We start from the raw sequence: 15,545 nt of genomic DNA, 5'->3' as shown, positions 1-15,545 counted from the left end.
CTTTCTTTTATTCACTTAGCAAATACTTATTGAGTGCCTAGTCCATCAGGTAGTGTGCTGGTATGAGCTTGTAGGGGTAAAAAAGTAAGTGTGGTCTGTCCTTGAGGAGTTTAAAATTAGTCCGATATAAGGGGAGAGCCAGAATTCACCAGAACTCCAGTTTGCAGGCTTTCTCAAGCCCTGCTGATGTGACTGGAGTCTGTCTTTGTCTTTCTTTGAGCTCACTCACTGCCTTGAGGTCCTGAGGGAGCCTTATCTCTGAGCCTCTTTTAAAGGACAACCCCACTGTCTCTTGATCTGGTGGCTTCAGTTGACTCTGTGTGGAATTCCCCTGCCATTCCGGTGGCTTGGTGATGTGCCTTGCAGGCCACTGTATAAGGGCCGAGCTTATGCTCCGTGAGGATCTGCGCTTTGCTGTGTCACCAACTGGGTTGTTACGGGTGCATTGTTTGACGTTTTTCTGTGGTAAATAAACATAGCTTAAGTTAGATTTCTATGAGTATTTGCCTAAGTAAGAAGGAATCAACATGACGGGAGGTATTTGAGCAGAAACCGAAAGACTCGGGAGTGCTGTCAGAGTGTGTCAGTGGGGTCCTCTGCGCTTCTGATGCCGGGCTTCTTGGGCCTTACCCCAAGCCTACTTCATCAGTATCCTCTGGGAGTGGCATCTGACACTGCGTTTTTTTATCTAAGCACCCCAAGGCTTGGGTTCTTCTGGTGATGGTGGAGTTGCTCTTATCAGACCAACCCCCCATGGAAAACAACTCCATATGCTGGGCAGATGATCAGGAACAGCTACTTGAAGGCACCAAAGGGCAGCCCCCAAACAGGCAGAGGTGAAAGCTCGAAAAAGGAGCCACACGGACAATGGCAAAGGCCCTAGATATGTTCTCAACTTTTACGGCTGGTCAGCCTCAGGGCAAGCCCCATGTGACACCAAACAAGATGGCTAAAACTCGGTAAACATGCAGGCTCACTGGCTTGATAACCAGAGGACAGAGCTCAGAGCTACCACAGCAGCATCTAGAAGATGAAGGGGGGAATAGCCTGGAAAGTAAAGAGCCACAAAGTGGGAGCCCCAAGCTCTTGTGTATAAACTGGTCACATCTCTAGTTGACTCCCGAACTGGGCATGTGTGAGACAGACCCTCAGCAGCCCAGCTGGGGCTGAAGAACTGGACAAAGAGATGGCTGCTCTCCCCCACAGGGAAGACCGAGTTGGCCATTGGAGCACAGCCGGATCCACAGAATAGTCAAGCCGACAGTCTCTACAACATACCGTTTACAGTGTCCTGGGTAATCCCAAATTAGTACACGTAAGAAAGAGGAAAACATTTTTTTTTTTTTATAGTTCATTTCTTTAAGCAGTCTCTTCACCCAACATGGGGCTTAAACTCACGACCCCAAGATCAAGAGCCACAGGCTCCACTTACTGAGCTAGCCAGGTGCCCCAGTAAACAAGGCTTTCTGAGTAGCTCCTTCATGCTCAAGGGCATAAAGGAACATGCTTGTAATAATTGAATAAACAGGAAATCTCAGCAGAGAAATAGAAACTATAAAAAGTGCACCAAGTGGAAATTCTGGAACTGAAAATAATGTACTGGATGGGCTTAACAGTAGATTGGAAATGACAGAAGAGAGAACTAGTTAAATTGAAGACAGCAATAGAAATGAACCAATGTGAAGAAGAAAGACACTAAATAAGCTCTTCATGTGATTTTTACGCCTCTTTGCATTTCAGAGTTAATAGTCTAAGATGAAATTTCTGTACTGGAGGCCTCGATGCCCTCTGAGTTGGGGAACCTAAGATTTTGGGGTATAATAGCACTTTAATCTCAGAGGTTGTATTAAATGATTTGTTTAGGAGTCTACTTCCTGACCAGGGCCCTGATCTAGGATTAAAGAGCTTTCTGGAGCTCTGGGGTCATCAGGTGAGGAATCCTGGTATGGAGGGACATTAAGTACTTGTTAAAAAGAAAAAAAGCCTTTTCTACCACAGTTGACAATGGCAAGACAGAGGCTCTGTCCCTTGGGGTCAAATTACATAGTGTGCCCTCACCACCCATCATTTATTCCAGAATTGGAAATAGTCTCATTTTTAGTCTTTCATTCTAAGGCCACAATTCTTAAAGTAATAGAATTAATTTGCCTTTTAAAAAAATTAATTTGCTTTGTTCTGCTTTAAAAAAATGATGACTTGTTAATACCAAATGACACATTTTGACGAAGTCCTTCTTTCCTTGGTTTCTGGACAGCCATATGTGTATGTGGGTCCCCGACGTGAGCTTTGGTTTGCTCGGATCTTTCGTTAAAGGAGGGTTGAAGCGTGTAGGGAACGGTGCTCTGGACCTCTTGGATCTAGAGCTTCTGGCTCCATCCTGGTCCTAGACAGCTCCCAGGGTTCTTTGTCTCTCTGAGCCAGGCCCCAGAGGCTCAGACTGTTCTGGTCTCCTCCACTTCGGGGAGCTGCTCACTCTGTCCCCAGGGTTTGTATCCTGAAGCCTGGCAGTGGCTGAGTCACAGGCACTTCAGTGGGTTTTTTTGTTTTTGGGGTTTTTTTTTTTTAATTTAAAATAGTTTTTATTGAAGTGTAGTATACATACAGAAAAGTACACCAATCACAAATATGCAGCTTAATGAATGATCACAATTCATCACATCGATGTAACTAGCACCCAAATCAAGAAATAGAACATTCTCAGCATCCCTGAAGCCTCCCACCCTCCATGCCCACTAACAGCGCTTACCTCTCCCTAAGGAGAACTACTGTCCCAACTTGGCCCCTCTTGGCTCAACGTGGGTGGTTTCATCCGGAGGACCTCAGGCTGCTGGACAGTTCCACTCACCACACTTGCCCAGGCCCAGAGTGATCCTTCCCCCTCCCAGAAGCAGAGTTGTTACAAAATGACCTTTAAACATGAGTTGGCAGGGACGCAAAACATGGCCTGAAGATCAGTTTTGTTTGGCTGTACAGTGCTTTGTTTTCAGTTACTTGCTTTTAATGACAAATCAGTAGATTTCACATGAAAATCCACCTTTCAGACTATTCTTGAGCTCCGGAAGTCCCCAGTCTGCACTTCATAGGGCAGCGTTCCTCCGAAGCCCTTGAGCTGCCGGGGGTACACGCTCCCCAGTTTGCCCCAACCTCCTGTCCCTGCCGCCCTGGCTTCATGACTTCGGTTACCTGCCTGCTCTCGTGGAGACACTTGCCTCTGTCCTTCCTGCCCTACCAGCTGTGGAGCAGAGGCAGACTGGAGGGAGAAGAATGCTGTCCCCTTCCCCTCACCACAGAGAAGCCTGGAGGTGGCCATTTTATTTGGTGCCTATCAGGAGTCAGACCCTTAGGGCATTATATGTTTTTTGGGCTCCCCCCCCCCACATTTTATCTTTTTAAAAAATGCCTCTGACGTTTTCTTAATTCTTAATTACAAAGAAACTTGCAGTGACAATAGTGAGTATAAGGTGATAACTACTGTCTCTCATGAAAGGTTTCTTTTATTGCCTGATTCGTTGCCATGCATACCTGTTAGATTTTCATAGGGATTATGTAATGATCTTGAAGGATATTCCCAGGACATTATTATTACATGAGAAGAGGAGGTTGCAGGTAATAGATATTATACAATCCCATTTTTAGGTAGGATTTGGTCTTCTTTTAGGGCAGGGGTCAGGAAGCTCCTTTTTTGGAAAGGGCTGGATAGTAAATATTTTTGGCTCTGTGGACCACAGAGTCTCTGACAAAAGTCAGCTGTGCCGTCAGAGCATGAAAGGAGCATGGAAATAAATGAGCAAGCATGCATCATTCCAGTAAAACTCTATTTCCCAAAACAGACACGCAGCCTACAAATCATAGTTTGTGGGCTCCTGTTTTAGAGTATCTGAGGACCCAAATCGCCAGTGTCTGAAGTTTAGGGAACTAGATGTCACCTTGGAAAGGGAGAAGTTGGAAAAAAGAAACATATCAAAAAGATCATTCTAGTTCTGCTTCTGTGTGTTCTGTCCCAGTGAAGAATTGCCTCAGGGTGACAAGCCTCACGTCTCTGTCTGTCTGTCAATCACAGGGCCAGGACCTCAGCACAATTTCACCAGCAATCATCTTCGAATCTATGTTCCAGAATTCCGATGACACGGCAATTCAGGAAGATCCTCAACAGACAGGTTTGTGCCATAGTCTCTCTTCCTGCTCACGTCTCGGCACTAGGCAAGGGAGTCCCCCTCGGTGACACACTGCGGCAGGCGCCGTGAAGTAGATTTCAGTTCCCTTGAACAACACATGAATTTGGTGAGGGGTCCAGGAAGTATGAGCCTTTTGTTTGGTTCCATCTTTTTCTCTCCTTCCCTCAGCAAGAGTCTCCTTGAGGGCCTACTTTCCCTAGCCCTTCAAAAGAAGAGGGTCTTCTTCAAAAGCTCTTGTTAGCTTTCAGAAGCAGGAGGAGCTGTGAGCTCGTGCTTCTGAAGCGACACTGTGCTTGCGAGTGGGCAAGATCCTCAAACAGCATCAGATGCCTAGATCCTTCTGTGTTTGAATGAAAATCTGGCCCTGAAGCTTCACAGCAGTCAGAAAGTGTGTTCGCTGGTTATGCCAAAAGGGGATGTCTAGTCTCTTTAACAGAAAAGCCTTAGAATAACTTTTTTTTTTTTTTTTGGACGGTGAAGCCCGTACTAGCTCTTCACATGTAGAAAGCGAGGTTGGGCGTGAAGCCTGGTGCTTCGGCTGGAGGGGTCATTGAAGGGAACGCAGGAGGCCAGCCTTCTAGGAACGAAGCTCTTGGCTCTAACGGACTTCAGCTATCTTTGGTGTCGCCATGATGACTGTGTTTTTGTGGCTCCTGTAAGGCTTGGGATATGTATATATATTTCTATTTCTTTTTCTTGCCAGCTGCCTTGATTGAAAGTTTTAATGGTGATGCAGAGTCAGTCAGTGATGTTCCGCCATCCACAGGAAATTCAGCATCTTTATCTCTCCCGCTTGTACTGCAGCCTGGCATGTCCGAGCCTCCCCAGCCTCTGCTACCAGCCTCAGCACCGTCCGCTCCTCCGCCTGCTCCTTCCCTAGGAACTGGTTCCCGGCAAGCTGCATTTGGCAACCCCTCTGCTCTCTTCCAACCTCCAGAAGTGCCTGTCCCCCACAGCACACAGTTTGCTGCTAATCGTCAAGAGTTTCTCCCGCACCCTCAGGCCCCGCAGCCCGTCGTTCCGGGACTCTCTGTTGTTGCCGGGGCTGCGGCAGCGGCGGCACCACCAGCTGTGGCGGCACCGCCCCAGTCCCAAAGTACTACTGAGCCCCTGCCGGCCATGGTCCAGACTCTGCCCCTGGGCGCCAACTCTGTCCTGACTCACAACCCCACGATCACCATCACCCCGACGCCCAGCACAGCCATCCTACAGTCCAGCCTGGTCATGGGAGAACAGAACCTACAGTGGATCTTAAATGGTGCCACCAGTTCCCCGCAAAACCAGGAACAAATTGTAAGTACTCTGTCTTGAACGGATGCGGTGGGGTGAAGCGTCTATACGTAGAGGACATGTTCCCAGGTTTCGCTTCAGAAAGGAACACGGTTATCGTATCGGCCCTGAAACCTGTGATTTGACCTCTTGGCCTTGTCCATGAGCGAGTGGTAGAAATCCGGAGAATGCCATGATGCAGACCCGCAGTAGGGAAGCAGAGGACAAGCCCTCCCGTGCAGCAGGCTCATGAACGAAGATCCCATCTGCAGTGTCACAGCATCCTCTAGGAGAGCAGAGCAGTCAGCAGACTGCAGAGGCCCAAGAACGACTTAGGAAACCGGGTTCTTCTCCAAGGCGGAGTCAGACTGATGTGCAGGGATGGTCAGACCCCATCAGGTGGAAAGCACAGCTGTGGCCAGGTCAGACAGAGAATCTGTGCTCCCAGGGCCTCCTTGAGAGCCGGTTTCTACAGAAGTATTCCATTTTGATGACGAAGGAAATGACTTGGTCACTCAATTAAATATATTTTTGAGGGCCGGGTTTTTTTTTTTTTTTAATTGTATTTATTTATTTGAAGGAGTGATAAGAGGGAGAGCCAGCGAGCACAGGAGCAGGGGCAGAGGGACAGGGAGGGGGAGAAGCAGGCTCCCCTACTGAGCGGGGGCTCCATCCCAGGACCCCGGGATCGTGACTGGAACCAAAGGCAGACACTTAACTGACTGAGCCCCCCAGGCGCCCCGAGGGCCTGGTATTTACCAGGTACCATGCATGATACTTTTGGGGATACAGAAGAGTGGAAACCATGATCTCTTTTTCATGAAAACTTAACATTTTAGTTAAAGAGGCTAAAATACCTCAAAGTTAACATTACCAGTAGGGAAAGGGCCAAATAATAAAAATGGTAATAAAAAAATTTATCGAACCCTTACTATGTATAAGGGCTCCCTGTGCTGATTAAGCACTTTTTGAAATTGAAGGTCTCACATGTGCCAGTTGTTTGTTACCTTATGTACATTATTCTTAGATTACCTTTTTTTTTTAGATTTTATTGAACAGGTGGTACAGAGAATTTCTGTGTACTCTCTGGCCATCGGCCCTCGGCCACCACCACCCAGTTTGCTATGTTAGTGACATCTTGCATTAGTCTGGCACGTTTGTTACAACTGGTGAATCAGTATCAATATATTACTACTATCCAAAGTCCATCGTTTACATTAGGGCCTACTCTATGTGTGCACCGTTCTGTGGGTTTTGACAAACGCATGATGTCATGTGTCTCCCATTACTGTATTCACAGTAGATTCACCACCTTAAAACTCCGTATTCTTCTCTTATTTATCCCGTCCCCCTCTCCCTTAGCACCCACTGATAATTTCAGTCTCTAGATGTCTGTACGTCTGAATGTCACCCACTGTGCTGACTAAGCACTTTTCAGTGCATTGCTCATTTAATCACAGTAATCCTAGGAGGTAGGTATGATTTTACCAATGGAGAGCTGAAGCCCAGAGAAGTTAAGTGACTAGCTCAAGGTCACACACCTCATAAGTGGGAAGGCTGCGATTTGAGCATAGACAGCTTGGTCTCAGAGCCCGTGCTCCTGACTACTACATCGTGCTGCCAGATGAGGGGTGCAGAGGTTCGGGGCTTGTTGGGTAGCCATCCAGGGCATGTGAGCCTTGAGTTAAGAGGAGGAAATAGATGGAGAAAACGACGTACTAAGTCGGAAAATGCTAGGGTAGATGTATGACGCCGTTAAACTGGAAGGGTAGTCTGGGGCTGAACAGCGAGACCAGAGTGTTCGGATTCCGTCGATCAGGTGCCAGGCACCTCTGGAGGCCACCTGATTCCATGTTTAGAGTGCCAGAGTCACTGGAGAGGCCTTTTTGGTGTCGTAATCCAATCTGCTCCATGTCATTTTTACTTTTTTTTTTTTTTTCCTGCATCTGCCCTGGGGAGCTGCAAGTTGCCGGTGTCATTCCTTTTCCATACAATTCATTTTTATGTATTTAAATATCGGTCTCACTTTTCCACCATTATTTTAGTGTCAGCTCCTATAACTTAGCCAGAAGCTCTCACATTCCTCCTAGAGTCAGCCTAGAGGGACCCTTTCCCCCCTACAAAAGGGACAAAGTACAAAGCCTTTTTAAGGTAACTACTGGAAGAAAGCAGAAATCCTGTAGCCAGTGTAACAGGAAGTGTTACCACAGTGAAAGGGGTGGCCTCTGGGCCTGACTCTGTGGTCCGCCTCATAGAACGTAAATCGCTCATGTTTGCAGTGGGCTCACCACGTCCTGCCAGCTTCACACGCCTCCTCTGATTTCGCCTTCACGGGGGCCCTCTGGGAAGTCCTTTGGTTATTATTCCCGTTTTACACATGAGGAAACTGAGACTCTAAGAAAAATCACTTGCCTGCCCTCAATAACTAAGAGGTGGTGGGACTTGAACTTGAGGCCAGAGCCCACCTTGGAGCTGCTACCCTGTGCAGCTTACAGCACACCTCACGGGGCTCTTCTACCAGTGAGAGGACATCTTAGCCGGTCCTTAGCATGCAGGTTGATCCTTGATGAGACAAAAGAACTTGACAGCCTCACAGAAGTATTGGGGTGTGGCGGCAGTGGAGGCCTTGTAGGGAAGCTAGCCCTGGGGTTCCCTGTGAGAAGACCCCAGCGTAAGCAAAGCAACCTTGGCGGAGCTTTTGGGTGGACAGAACCTACTAGATTGGTCAGCTGGGAGACAGCCAAGTAGTAGGAGACAAAGCCGGCTGTACCATCAGCACTGAATGTCAAACAGTGCAGTTGACCTCATGTCAGAGCACAAACAAAACATCACTCAGTGCAAAAATCCTTGAACACTGAGGGTTTTCTGTCCTCTTGGATGACCAATACAATCAGGCAGGCTTCAGGTCCTTGGAGATTTGCCATACATGAGTGGCCGTAAATGTGATTTTTTTTTTCCTTCTTCCTCCCCAGCAGCAAGCATCTAAAGTCGAGAAGGTGTTTTTTACCACGGCAGTACCAGTAGCCAGTAGCACAGGTATGTAACTGTGTGGGGGCTTTAAAAGCACGTCAGCTCTCGGGGCCCCTTGAGGCAGATTTCACTGTTGCTTTGCCCCAGTTTTTAAAACCTCACATTTGTCAGATTGTATTGTTCATAAGTTAGCACACTTACGGCATAAATAACCACATTTAACATTCCTTAGGGAGTAGTGGTTCTTTGCCTCTCAGATACAGCTTTTAAGTGTAACCAGAAGAAAGTTTGACTCACAGTTAATGCCGAAGAGGGCAGCTGTTAATTCACTGGATTCTTTTCTAATTACAGTAATGAAGAAATAGCATCTGGGTCAGAGACTCATACAGAGTGAAAAGTTCCTTTTTTCCCCCCACACTATCTTATAGATTAAGAAATGGGGTCCTGAAAGATGAATTGACTCCTCTGGAGTCCTAAGAGAGTTTGTGGCCAGAGGCAGGGCCCTGGTTCTCGGGCTCCTGACTTCTATTCTCTTCTCCTGCCTCCCTGGTCTCTCTTTTTTTTTGAGACACACACAGCCTGATTTCGGAGTGTGCGTGTGCAGAGCACACAGACACGCATGAAAGAGCGGGCGCATGCGTGAGCGCAAGGCTGGCAGTGTACAGCCCCCCCCCCACTGTGTGTGCAAGACTGGGATGCGAGAGTGAGCAAGAGGCTGTCCAGGAGCTTGGGCCTAGACAAGGAGGACTCAGGCCACACATCTCACGCAGTGTGGAGAGAAGTGCGAAGGGAGGCAGGAGCTCCTGGCACACAGACAGGAAGCTGGTGGGCCGGCTGCCCTGGGCCAGCCCTTGGTGGGAGCCTGCGGGCATCCCAGCCTGGCAGCCTCAGGAAAGAGGATGAGCTGGGTCTTCAGGAAGAAGAAGAGTAAATTCTCCAGAAAAACAGCCCTGTGTGGGGAGTTTAGGCAGAAGGAAGAGCCCAGAGTCCTAGAGGTATGAAGAACATGTCAGGAAAAGGGAGGCATCTGCTGTGGCTGGCATGGAGGGTACCAGGGAGAATGGCCAGAAACAAAGCTGGAGGTACAGGGTCATCTAGATGGTGTAAGTTGCTTTCTGAGGAAAAGGGACTTTGCCTTGGAGGGGATGGGGAGTGTCAGACAGAACGAAGCCTGGAGCGTGGCATCGTCCCTCCCCACGGTTCTTGCCTCCGTGGCCCTCGGCACTCACCTAGTCTGTACCCCCCCATCCCTCACGCCCCTGCCTGCGGCTACTTGAGGAGCAGTGTCTCTTGCCTCTCTCACAGGGAGCTCTGTACAGCAGATTGGCCTCAGTGTTCCTGTGATCATCATCAAACAAGAGGAGGCATGTCAGTGTCAGTGCGCGTGCCGGGACTCTGCCAAGGAGCGGGCGGCGGGCAGGAGGAAGGGCTGTTCTTCCCCACCCCCTGCAGAACCGAACCCCCAGCCTCCTGACGGGCCCAGCCTGAAGCTACCACCACAGACTTTTTCTTCGCCCCCTGACCCCCTGTCGACATCCTCCGCTGTACCCTCTTCCTGTGAGCAAAGCAGACAAGCCGAGACTCCGTCAGACCCTCAGACAGAAACGTTAAGTGCCATGGATGTGTCAGAGTTTTTGTCCCTCCAGAGCCTGGACACCCCGTCCAATCTGATTCCCATTGAAGCACTACTGCAGGGGGAGGAGGAGATGGGCCTGACCAGCTTCTCCAAGTGAAAGGGCCACGTGCGCTCACCTCCAGGAAAGGAGGAGCGAGCGGGAGGCGGAAGGGCCGGCGTCCGTCTCACTGGGGGTGGGTCAGCAGTTCAAAGGATGAAGAAATCTACTGTTTGAAATCCCCACCTTTCAGACGTATTTTCTTTAGTCATATCCCAGGAGCATCCATTTTAAGGAACTGATCTTTGGAAAAAAAAAAAAAAAACCAACAAAAAAAAACAAAACAAAACAAAAAAAGCTAAGTTATAAATGAACTGTTTGGCTGCACTGTATGTCACTTTTGCTTATTGTCATGTGAACTTGGAAACTAAGGTTACTCGTATGCATAAACATTCGAAATGAAAGGGTGTGGCTTCCATCAGTCTGATGCTGCCCATCACTTGCACTGGGGTCTCTGTGGTTTGGGCAGCGGAGTTCAGTGGGTCGGGTGTTGCTCCTCCCTCCCTGTGCGTCTTTTGAGTCTGAGGCCGCAGCTGGCCTGGGAGGTCAGAGCCTGGCTCCATCAGAGGGGGCGATGCCAAGGCAGGTCAGACAGCCGTGAGCCAGACAGGGACTGGGTGAGGTGGTTTTGTTGTTTGCTGTTGGTGTCAGTGGAGCTCAGGGTGGCTATGGCAGGTGTCACCCAGCAGTGGGTTGCGAAAAGCCTGGCCCGAGGCTGTGTGGGGGATCAGGTTCTCCGGAGGGCCCTGGACGAGCTGTTGACTGCTGTCTGTCAGTGCGTGTGCAGAGCAGGCTCTAGCCATGTCATCCGTCTTTGCCTTCCTGGTTCTTTGCCTCTCTTGGTTGACGGCCAGGGCTGCGGATCGCAGTGAATTTTTCTTGGGGACCCTCCCTGTTTCGTCCTAGAGTGGACATGTGGCTTACGGCCAGTGGCTGGGTGGTGGTCTACCTGCCTTTAATGGTATTTTCTTCCTCAGAGCAGAAGAGCTGCATTTTGCTTATCGGGAAAAAGTGCAGCTTTAAGGGAGTTTGTTGTTGTTGTTGTTTTGTTTTCTCTTGTAGGTGGCATGTAATTGGCAGGCCAGGTGTCCTGGTTCCAGGTTCTAGCCAGGCTTTTGGTTGCCCCTCCCATCTCTGCCTCTCACCCCTCTGGATTTTGCATACAGTCTAGTGCAGTGCAAAGAAGGATGTGACTTGCTTGGCTTAGTCATGTGATTTCTAAACAAACAAACAAAAAACAAAAACCACAAAACGATGATCTTCTACTCAGGGTAAAACAAAACAAAAATCCCCCTTCCACCAAAAAGCCTGAAATGTTGCAATAAGTTATCTCATTTGGAATGTTTCATTAAGTTGTGTTATAGGAAAAAAAATTTTTTTTGATTTGTGTATAGAATTATATCCATCTGTCTGCCTTTGGCTCTAAGTCATTGCCTCTTTAAAATAAAACCGAAAATCCAGTTCACACTAAAATGGAAGGTTTCTCTCAACTGGCTATATTAACATAGTCATGAGTGCTCACCAAGCTCACTGAGCTCAGAAATGAGGCCTGGCCCAGGGTGTAGAGTAGGCCTCTGCCTCCAAGAGACCGTTCCCTGCCTTGAGCAAGAAAAAGGGGTCCACGAACACAGCTGCTCTCCTGAGTCAACAGTGTCAGGCAGAACGCAGCCATAATTTTGTTGTCTTTTTCCATTCCCTAACGTACAGAGATCTGCATGTGTCACTCTTGTGTTCTCTGAGCTATTACTCAGGGCCAGCCAAGACAGTATCCAGAGCTGATCATATACCTGGGGGCCCAGAGGCCCTGCCTTTGACAGAATTTCAGGGACGGAGTTGGACGGGAAGGCAGAGGTAGTAAATGTTGTTACTGCCATGAGAAAAGGACTTTCCCTCAGGCAGCTGATGGTTTCTCATTCCAGGAGTCTAGTCCAGAGAATCCATTTCTTCTTGACTTTCTGCACTCCCTTCCCCCCAAAGGCTGGTGGGTTCTGGTGACCACTGACTTCAGCAGAAGTTGATAAGGGGGAAGGAATCTTCTATTACCACAGTGGCTTAGTCTTCCTGGAAAATTAGTTGCTGAGTGTGGGTTATCCATGGCTGTCTCTGGGTCTTGTACCCATAGGAAGCTTTGAGGCTGTTTTTGCTACAACTTCAGACAGAGCAAAGCGACAGGGTCCCAAAGATAGCTCATATCTGAGGTTACAAATGACCTCCCCACATACCCAGTCTGGGGGCACCTGGGAGTCGGTTCCCTGAGAGCTGAGGTGGGAAACCTCCCTGGGAGCCCAGGGAAGGTCATTGGAAGTATCCGTGGTTTCATGATTGCTTCTTTCTAGCTAGCCAGAGCTGTGCTCCTCTGGGCCTAGCGAGGTCATTGGCTTTTCTGCTCTCCAAAGATTGGGGGTGATGAAGAAGCATCTTTAAACAGTATTTAGGCTGACAGATTTATCTAGTTGAAGTATCTGCCTTTTGAGGGTGACTCAAAATTACAGGGGGACTATCAGAGCCAATTAGCTTTTGAAAAATCAGGAATGTGCTTAAAAAGCTAGTGAGCGATTGTGAAGAGCAGGTTTTTTCCACAGGGCAGTCTTTCCTTCCTCTTCCAGAGCTTTCTCCCTCCCATCGCCTCCTGCAAAGCCTGGCCTCTGGCGCCAGGAACCTTCCGGGGGGAGCAGGCTACTGGCTACAGTGGAGCTAGAGCGAGCCTTCATGGAGAATGTGCTGTCCCCAAACCCAGGAATGACCCTGTGGTGAAGTTAGGGAAGAGCTGCAGACTTCGGGCAGGAAAAAATCAAGCCTTTTTTCTAACCATGGTAACCTTAGCCATTTTCACCTGGTAGGTGTATGCTTCCAGCCCCCGCTGGCATCTCCAGCTCCACCACCCCTTTACAGGGTGTCGTCAGCACCAGGGACTGGAGTTCATGGACTTAGGAAGGGGTAGGAGACCGGCTGGCACCCTCAAGCTGCCTTAGTGATGTGGGCCCTTCCCCAGGAGGTGGCTGGGACATCGAGGGAGAATGGCCCTGCCTATCCTTGGGGGGTGGGCAGTGGTGGGGAGAGGAATCTGGTCAGCCTCAAGGGGGCATCGCTTGTTTGGTGACAAGAGTTGGTGTCATTTATTAAATTCCGCTCCTTTCCCCTTAGAAGGAGATCATGGTACAAAGTCAAGGAGGGGCCTTAAGGCGTGATGACCTCTCTGTGTAGAAGCCAGGGACTTCTCTCCACCAGCTCTGGGAAAGTCAGTAGATTGGAGTTTCACCTTCAGGGTCAAGGCAGTGGGCTGATGGGGATCGTGGAGGGTGTGGGTGGGTTTTCCTGAGAGACTTTGTATAGTATAATGCTGAATGTGTCCAGAGGGATGAGTTTGCAGAACCTCATATTGGTATATTAAAGAAATAATAAAATAAAAAAGCACTTTAGGTTATTTTATCTTTAACCCAATTGCTGCAATTTCTTTTGTGTATATATATACATATATATACTTTCCACAAAGTTTTATTTTTTGCTCAGAATAAAAATTTAAATTGAGGTGTGAAAAGAAAAGCACTTACCTTGGTGCAATATGTGTAGCTTGACGGTCGTTGTCCCATGTGGCCCTGGCCTGGCCGCGTTTTTCCACTCTGATCAGCCCTGTGCTGGGAGGCTGTCCATAGGGAAACACTATTATGCATTCTCAGCAACTGCTTCAATCTATGCAAGCCTTCCCTGTGTGCCCGAGGGCGCCCCCTCAGGCTCTCTGAAGAACTGCTGCGGGTCCTGTTTTCTTCTGCTGACTGTTGAGGCCCTTTCTCATCACTTCTTGGTCCCTTGCCATCTTGCCCCACCTTCACCATTACAAAGTGATGCCTGAAAGGAAGGAACAGGTTGTTCCTAGTAGAAACCTGGCACCTTCTAGACTTTTCTATTTGTAATCACGTTCATTGTCCTTAATCTTAAAGACTTCTCCAGAGTCACTGAAACCATTGATTTGTGGAACTGCAATAGTATTGCTAGAGTTACATTTTCCTCCACCACCAATCAGAAACGTGTCTGGGAGGTTGTGGTGGTAGTGGGGGAGTGGGCAACATGAGCCATTTTCCTACTGTTCCCCTCACCACCCGTGTTGATTCTTTAAGAAAAAAGGTCTCCAGCCTTCCTTAAATCCAATAAACAAAGCTGTTAATCTTTTTTTACTTTCTTCCTTCCCCCACATTTCCCTTTTGTCTGGGCGGGGAGTACCCCCCCATTTTATCTTCAATTCTCAGGCTACAGTAGAATAGAGAAGTTTTGACATAACACTTCAGCCAAAGCAGAAGGATTTCCACAGATCAATATGCAAATGGGCCTGCTGTAACATAGATGGGAAGTTGTCCATTCCCTAATATTGGGGTGGGGGTGAGGCAACAAAATGGAATTTTGCATATTTCTGGCTGGTAGTCAGTTTAGCCTGTTTCCTCTTGCAGAGTTTTGGGGGACAGGGAGAGTCCCGTATTTCCTCTCATGCCCCTTGGGGGAAGCTGACGATCACTGTTGGGACATTTCTCACTGTTATTCCTGTTCCAGAGGGCTTCTCAGTCTGCACTGAAAAATGCAAATTAAACTGGATCTTATGTCAATGTGTACATAGTACAAGCTTTTTTTACTGGAAGCAAAGTTTAAAACCACACACTGCCCTTTTGGTGGTGTGTCTGCTGGCCAAAAATTGGGTGATAATGTAGTGTCACTTTCTCAGCGCAATGCAGTTTCTACTCTTTTTCTTATGGGAAAATTTTTCATAAAATTTTTTCACCAAAACCCAGGGGTGTTTTTTGCAATATCCTTGTTATCCTCATAGTGGTGCCAAGTCAGAGGCCTCTCTTGCCCTTCTCCCATGTCCTTAGGCCTCCCTGAGCCGCCTGTGGTTCAACAGTCTACATCCTTTGTTGTGTTTTGGAGAATGTGGGGGTGGAGGGTCAGAGCTCAAGGTGGCTGTTACCTTTCCCTGTCAACTCTTCCAAGTCCCTTTTTGGGGAAGGTGGCTGGAAACAGGATTTTGCTGAATCCCTGGCTTGCATCTGGCCAGAAAAGGCAAGACCCACAGAGAGCCTTCTTTTTTTGACACACACTAGTAGTCATTGGCCGGAGGTCTTGGTGACAGTTTTTTAAATCTCAAATGGTTTTATTTGGATTATGTGAAAGCCTATCAAAGTTACTGAAGTGTAAAACATGGGAACAACGGACTTCCACCGAGCGATATGAAAACGTTACAGGTTCAGTACTTCCAAAGGAAGAAACCTCCAAACCCAAAAAAGAGTAAATATGAATTTGTATTTTTGAAGAATGTGAAATAATGGTGTTTGCTTAATTGCTCATTTTGTATAAACTTAATATTGTACTTTAAAATATCTGCTAAGAAGTGAAAATTTAACTTTTTGGAATTGAAAAAGCAATATTAAATACTAATGAAATCCTAATTAAATGCTTATTTAAATCTGGTAGT

The 15,545-nt window shown here is 47.9% G+C and overlaps 1 protein-coding gene across 2 annotated transcripts in view; it reads left to right on the top strand.

The window, feature by feature from the left end:
• Positions 1 to 15,540, top strand: part of LOC122899404 (metal regulatory transcription factor 1) — a 41,691-nt gene extending 26,151 nt beyond the window's left edge. Inside the window, exons 8-11 of one of the 2 annotated variants that reach the window (XM_044237070.1) lie at positions 4,061 to 4,157; positions 4,879 to 5,468; positions 8,420 to 8,480; positions 9,720 to 15,540. In XM_044237070.1, coding sequence (XP_044093005.1) covers positions 4,061 to 4,157; positions 4,879 to 5,468; positions 8,420 to 8,480; positions 9,720 to 10,147 — 1,176 coding nt within the window. In that variant the 3' untranslated portion in view covers positions 10,148 to 15,540. Of the gene's footprint in view, positions 1 to 4,060; positions 4,158 to 4,878; positions 5,469 to 8,416; positions 8,481 to 9,719 lie in introns of both variants that reach the window. The other variant, XM_044237069.1, reaches the window with a different exon arrangement.
• Positions 15,541 to 15,545: the final 5 nt, after the last annotated feature.

This window comes from Neovison vison, chromosome 2, assembly GCF_020171115.1.
Source record: "Neovison vison isolate M4711 chromosome 2, ASM_NN_V1, whole genome shotgun sequence".
NCBI lineage: Eukaryota > Metazoa > Chordata > Mammalia > Carnivora > Mustelidae > Neogale > Neogale vison.
This window is presented reverse-complemented; position numbering and strand designations above follow the sequence as displayed.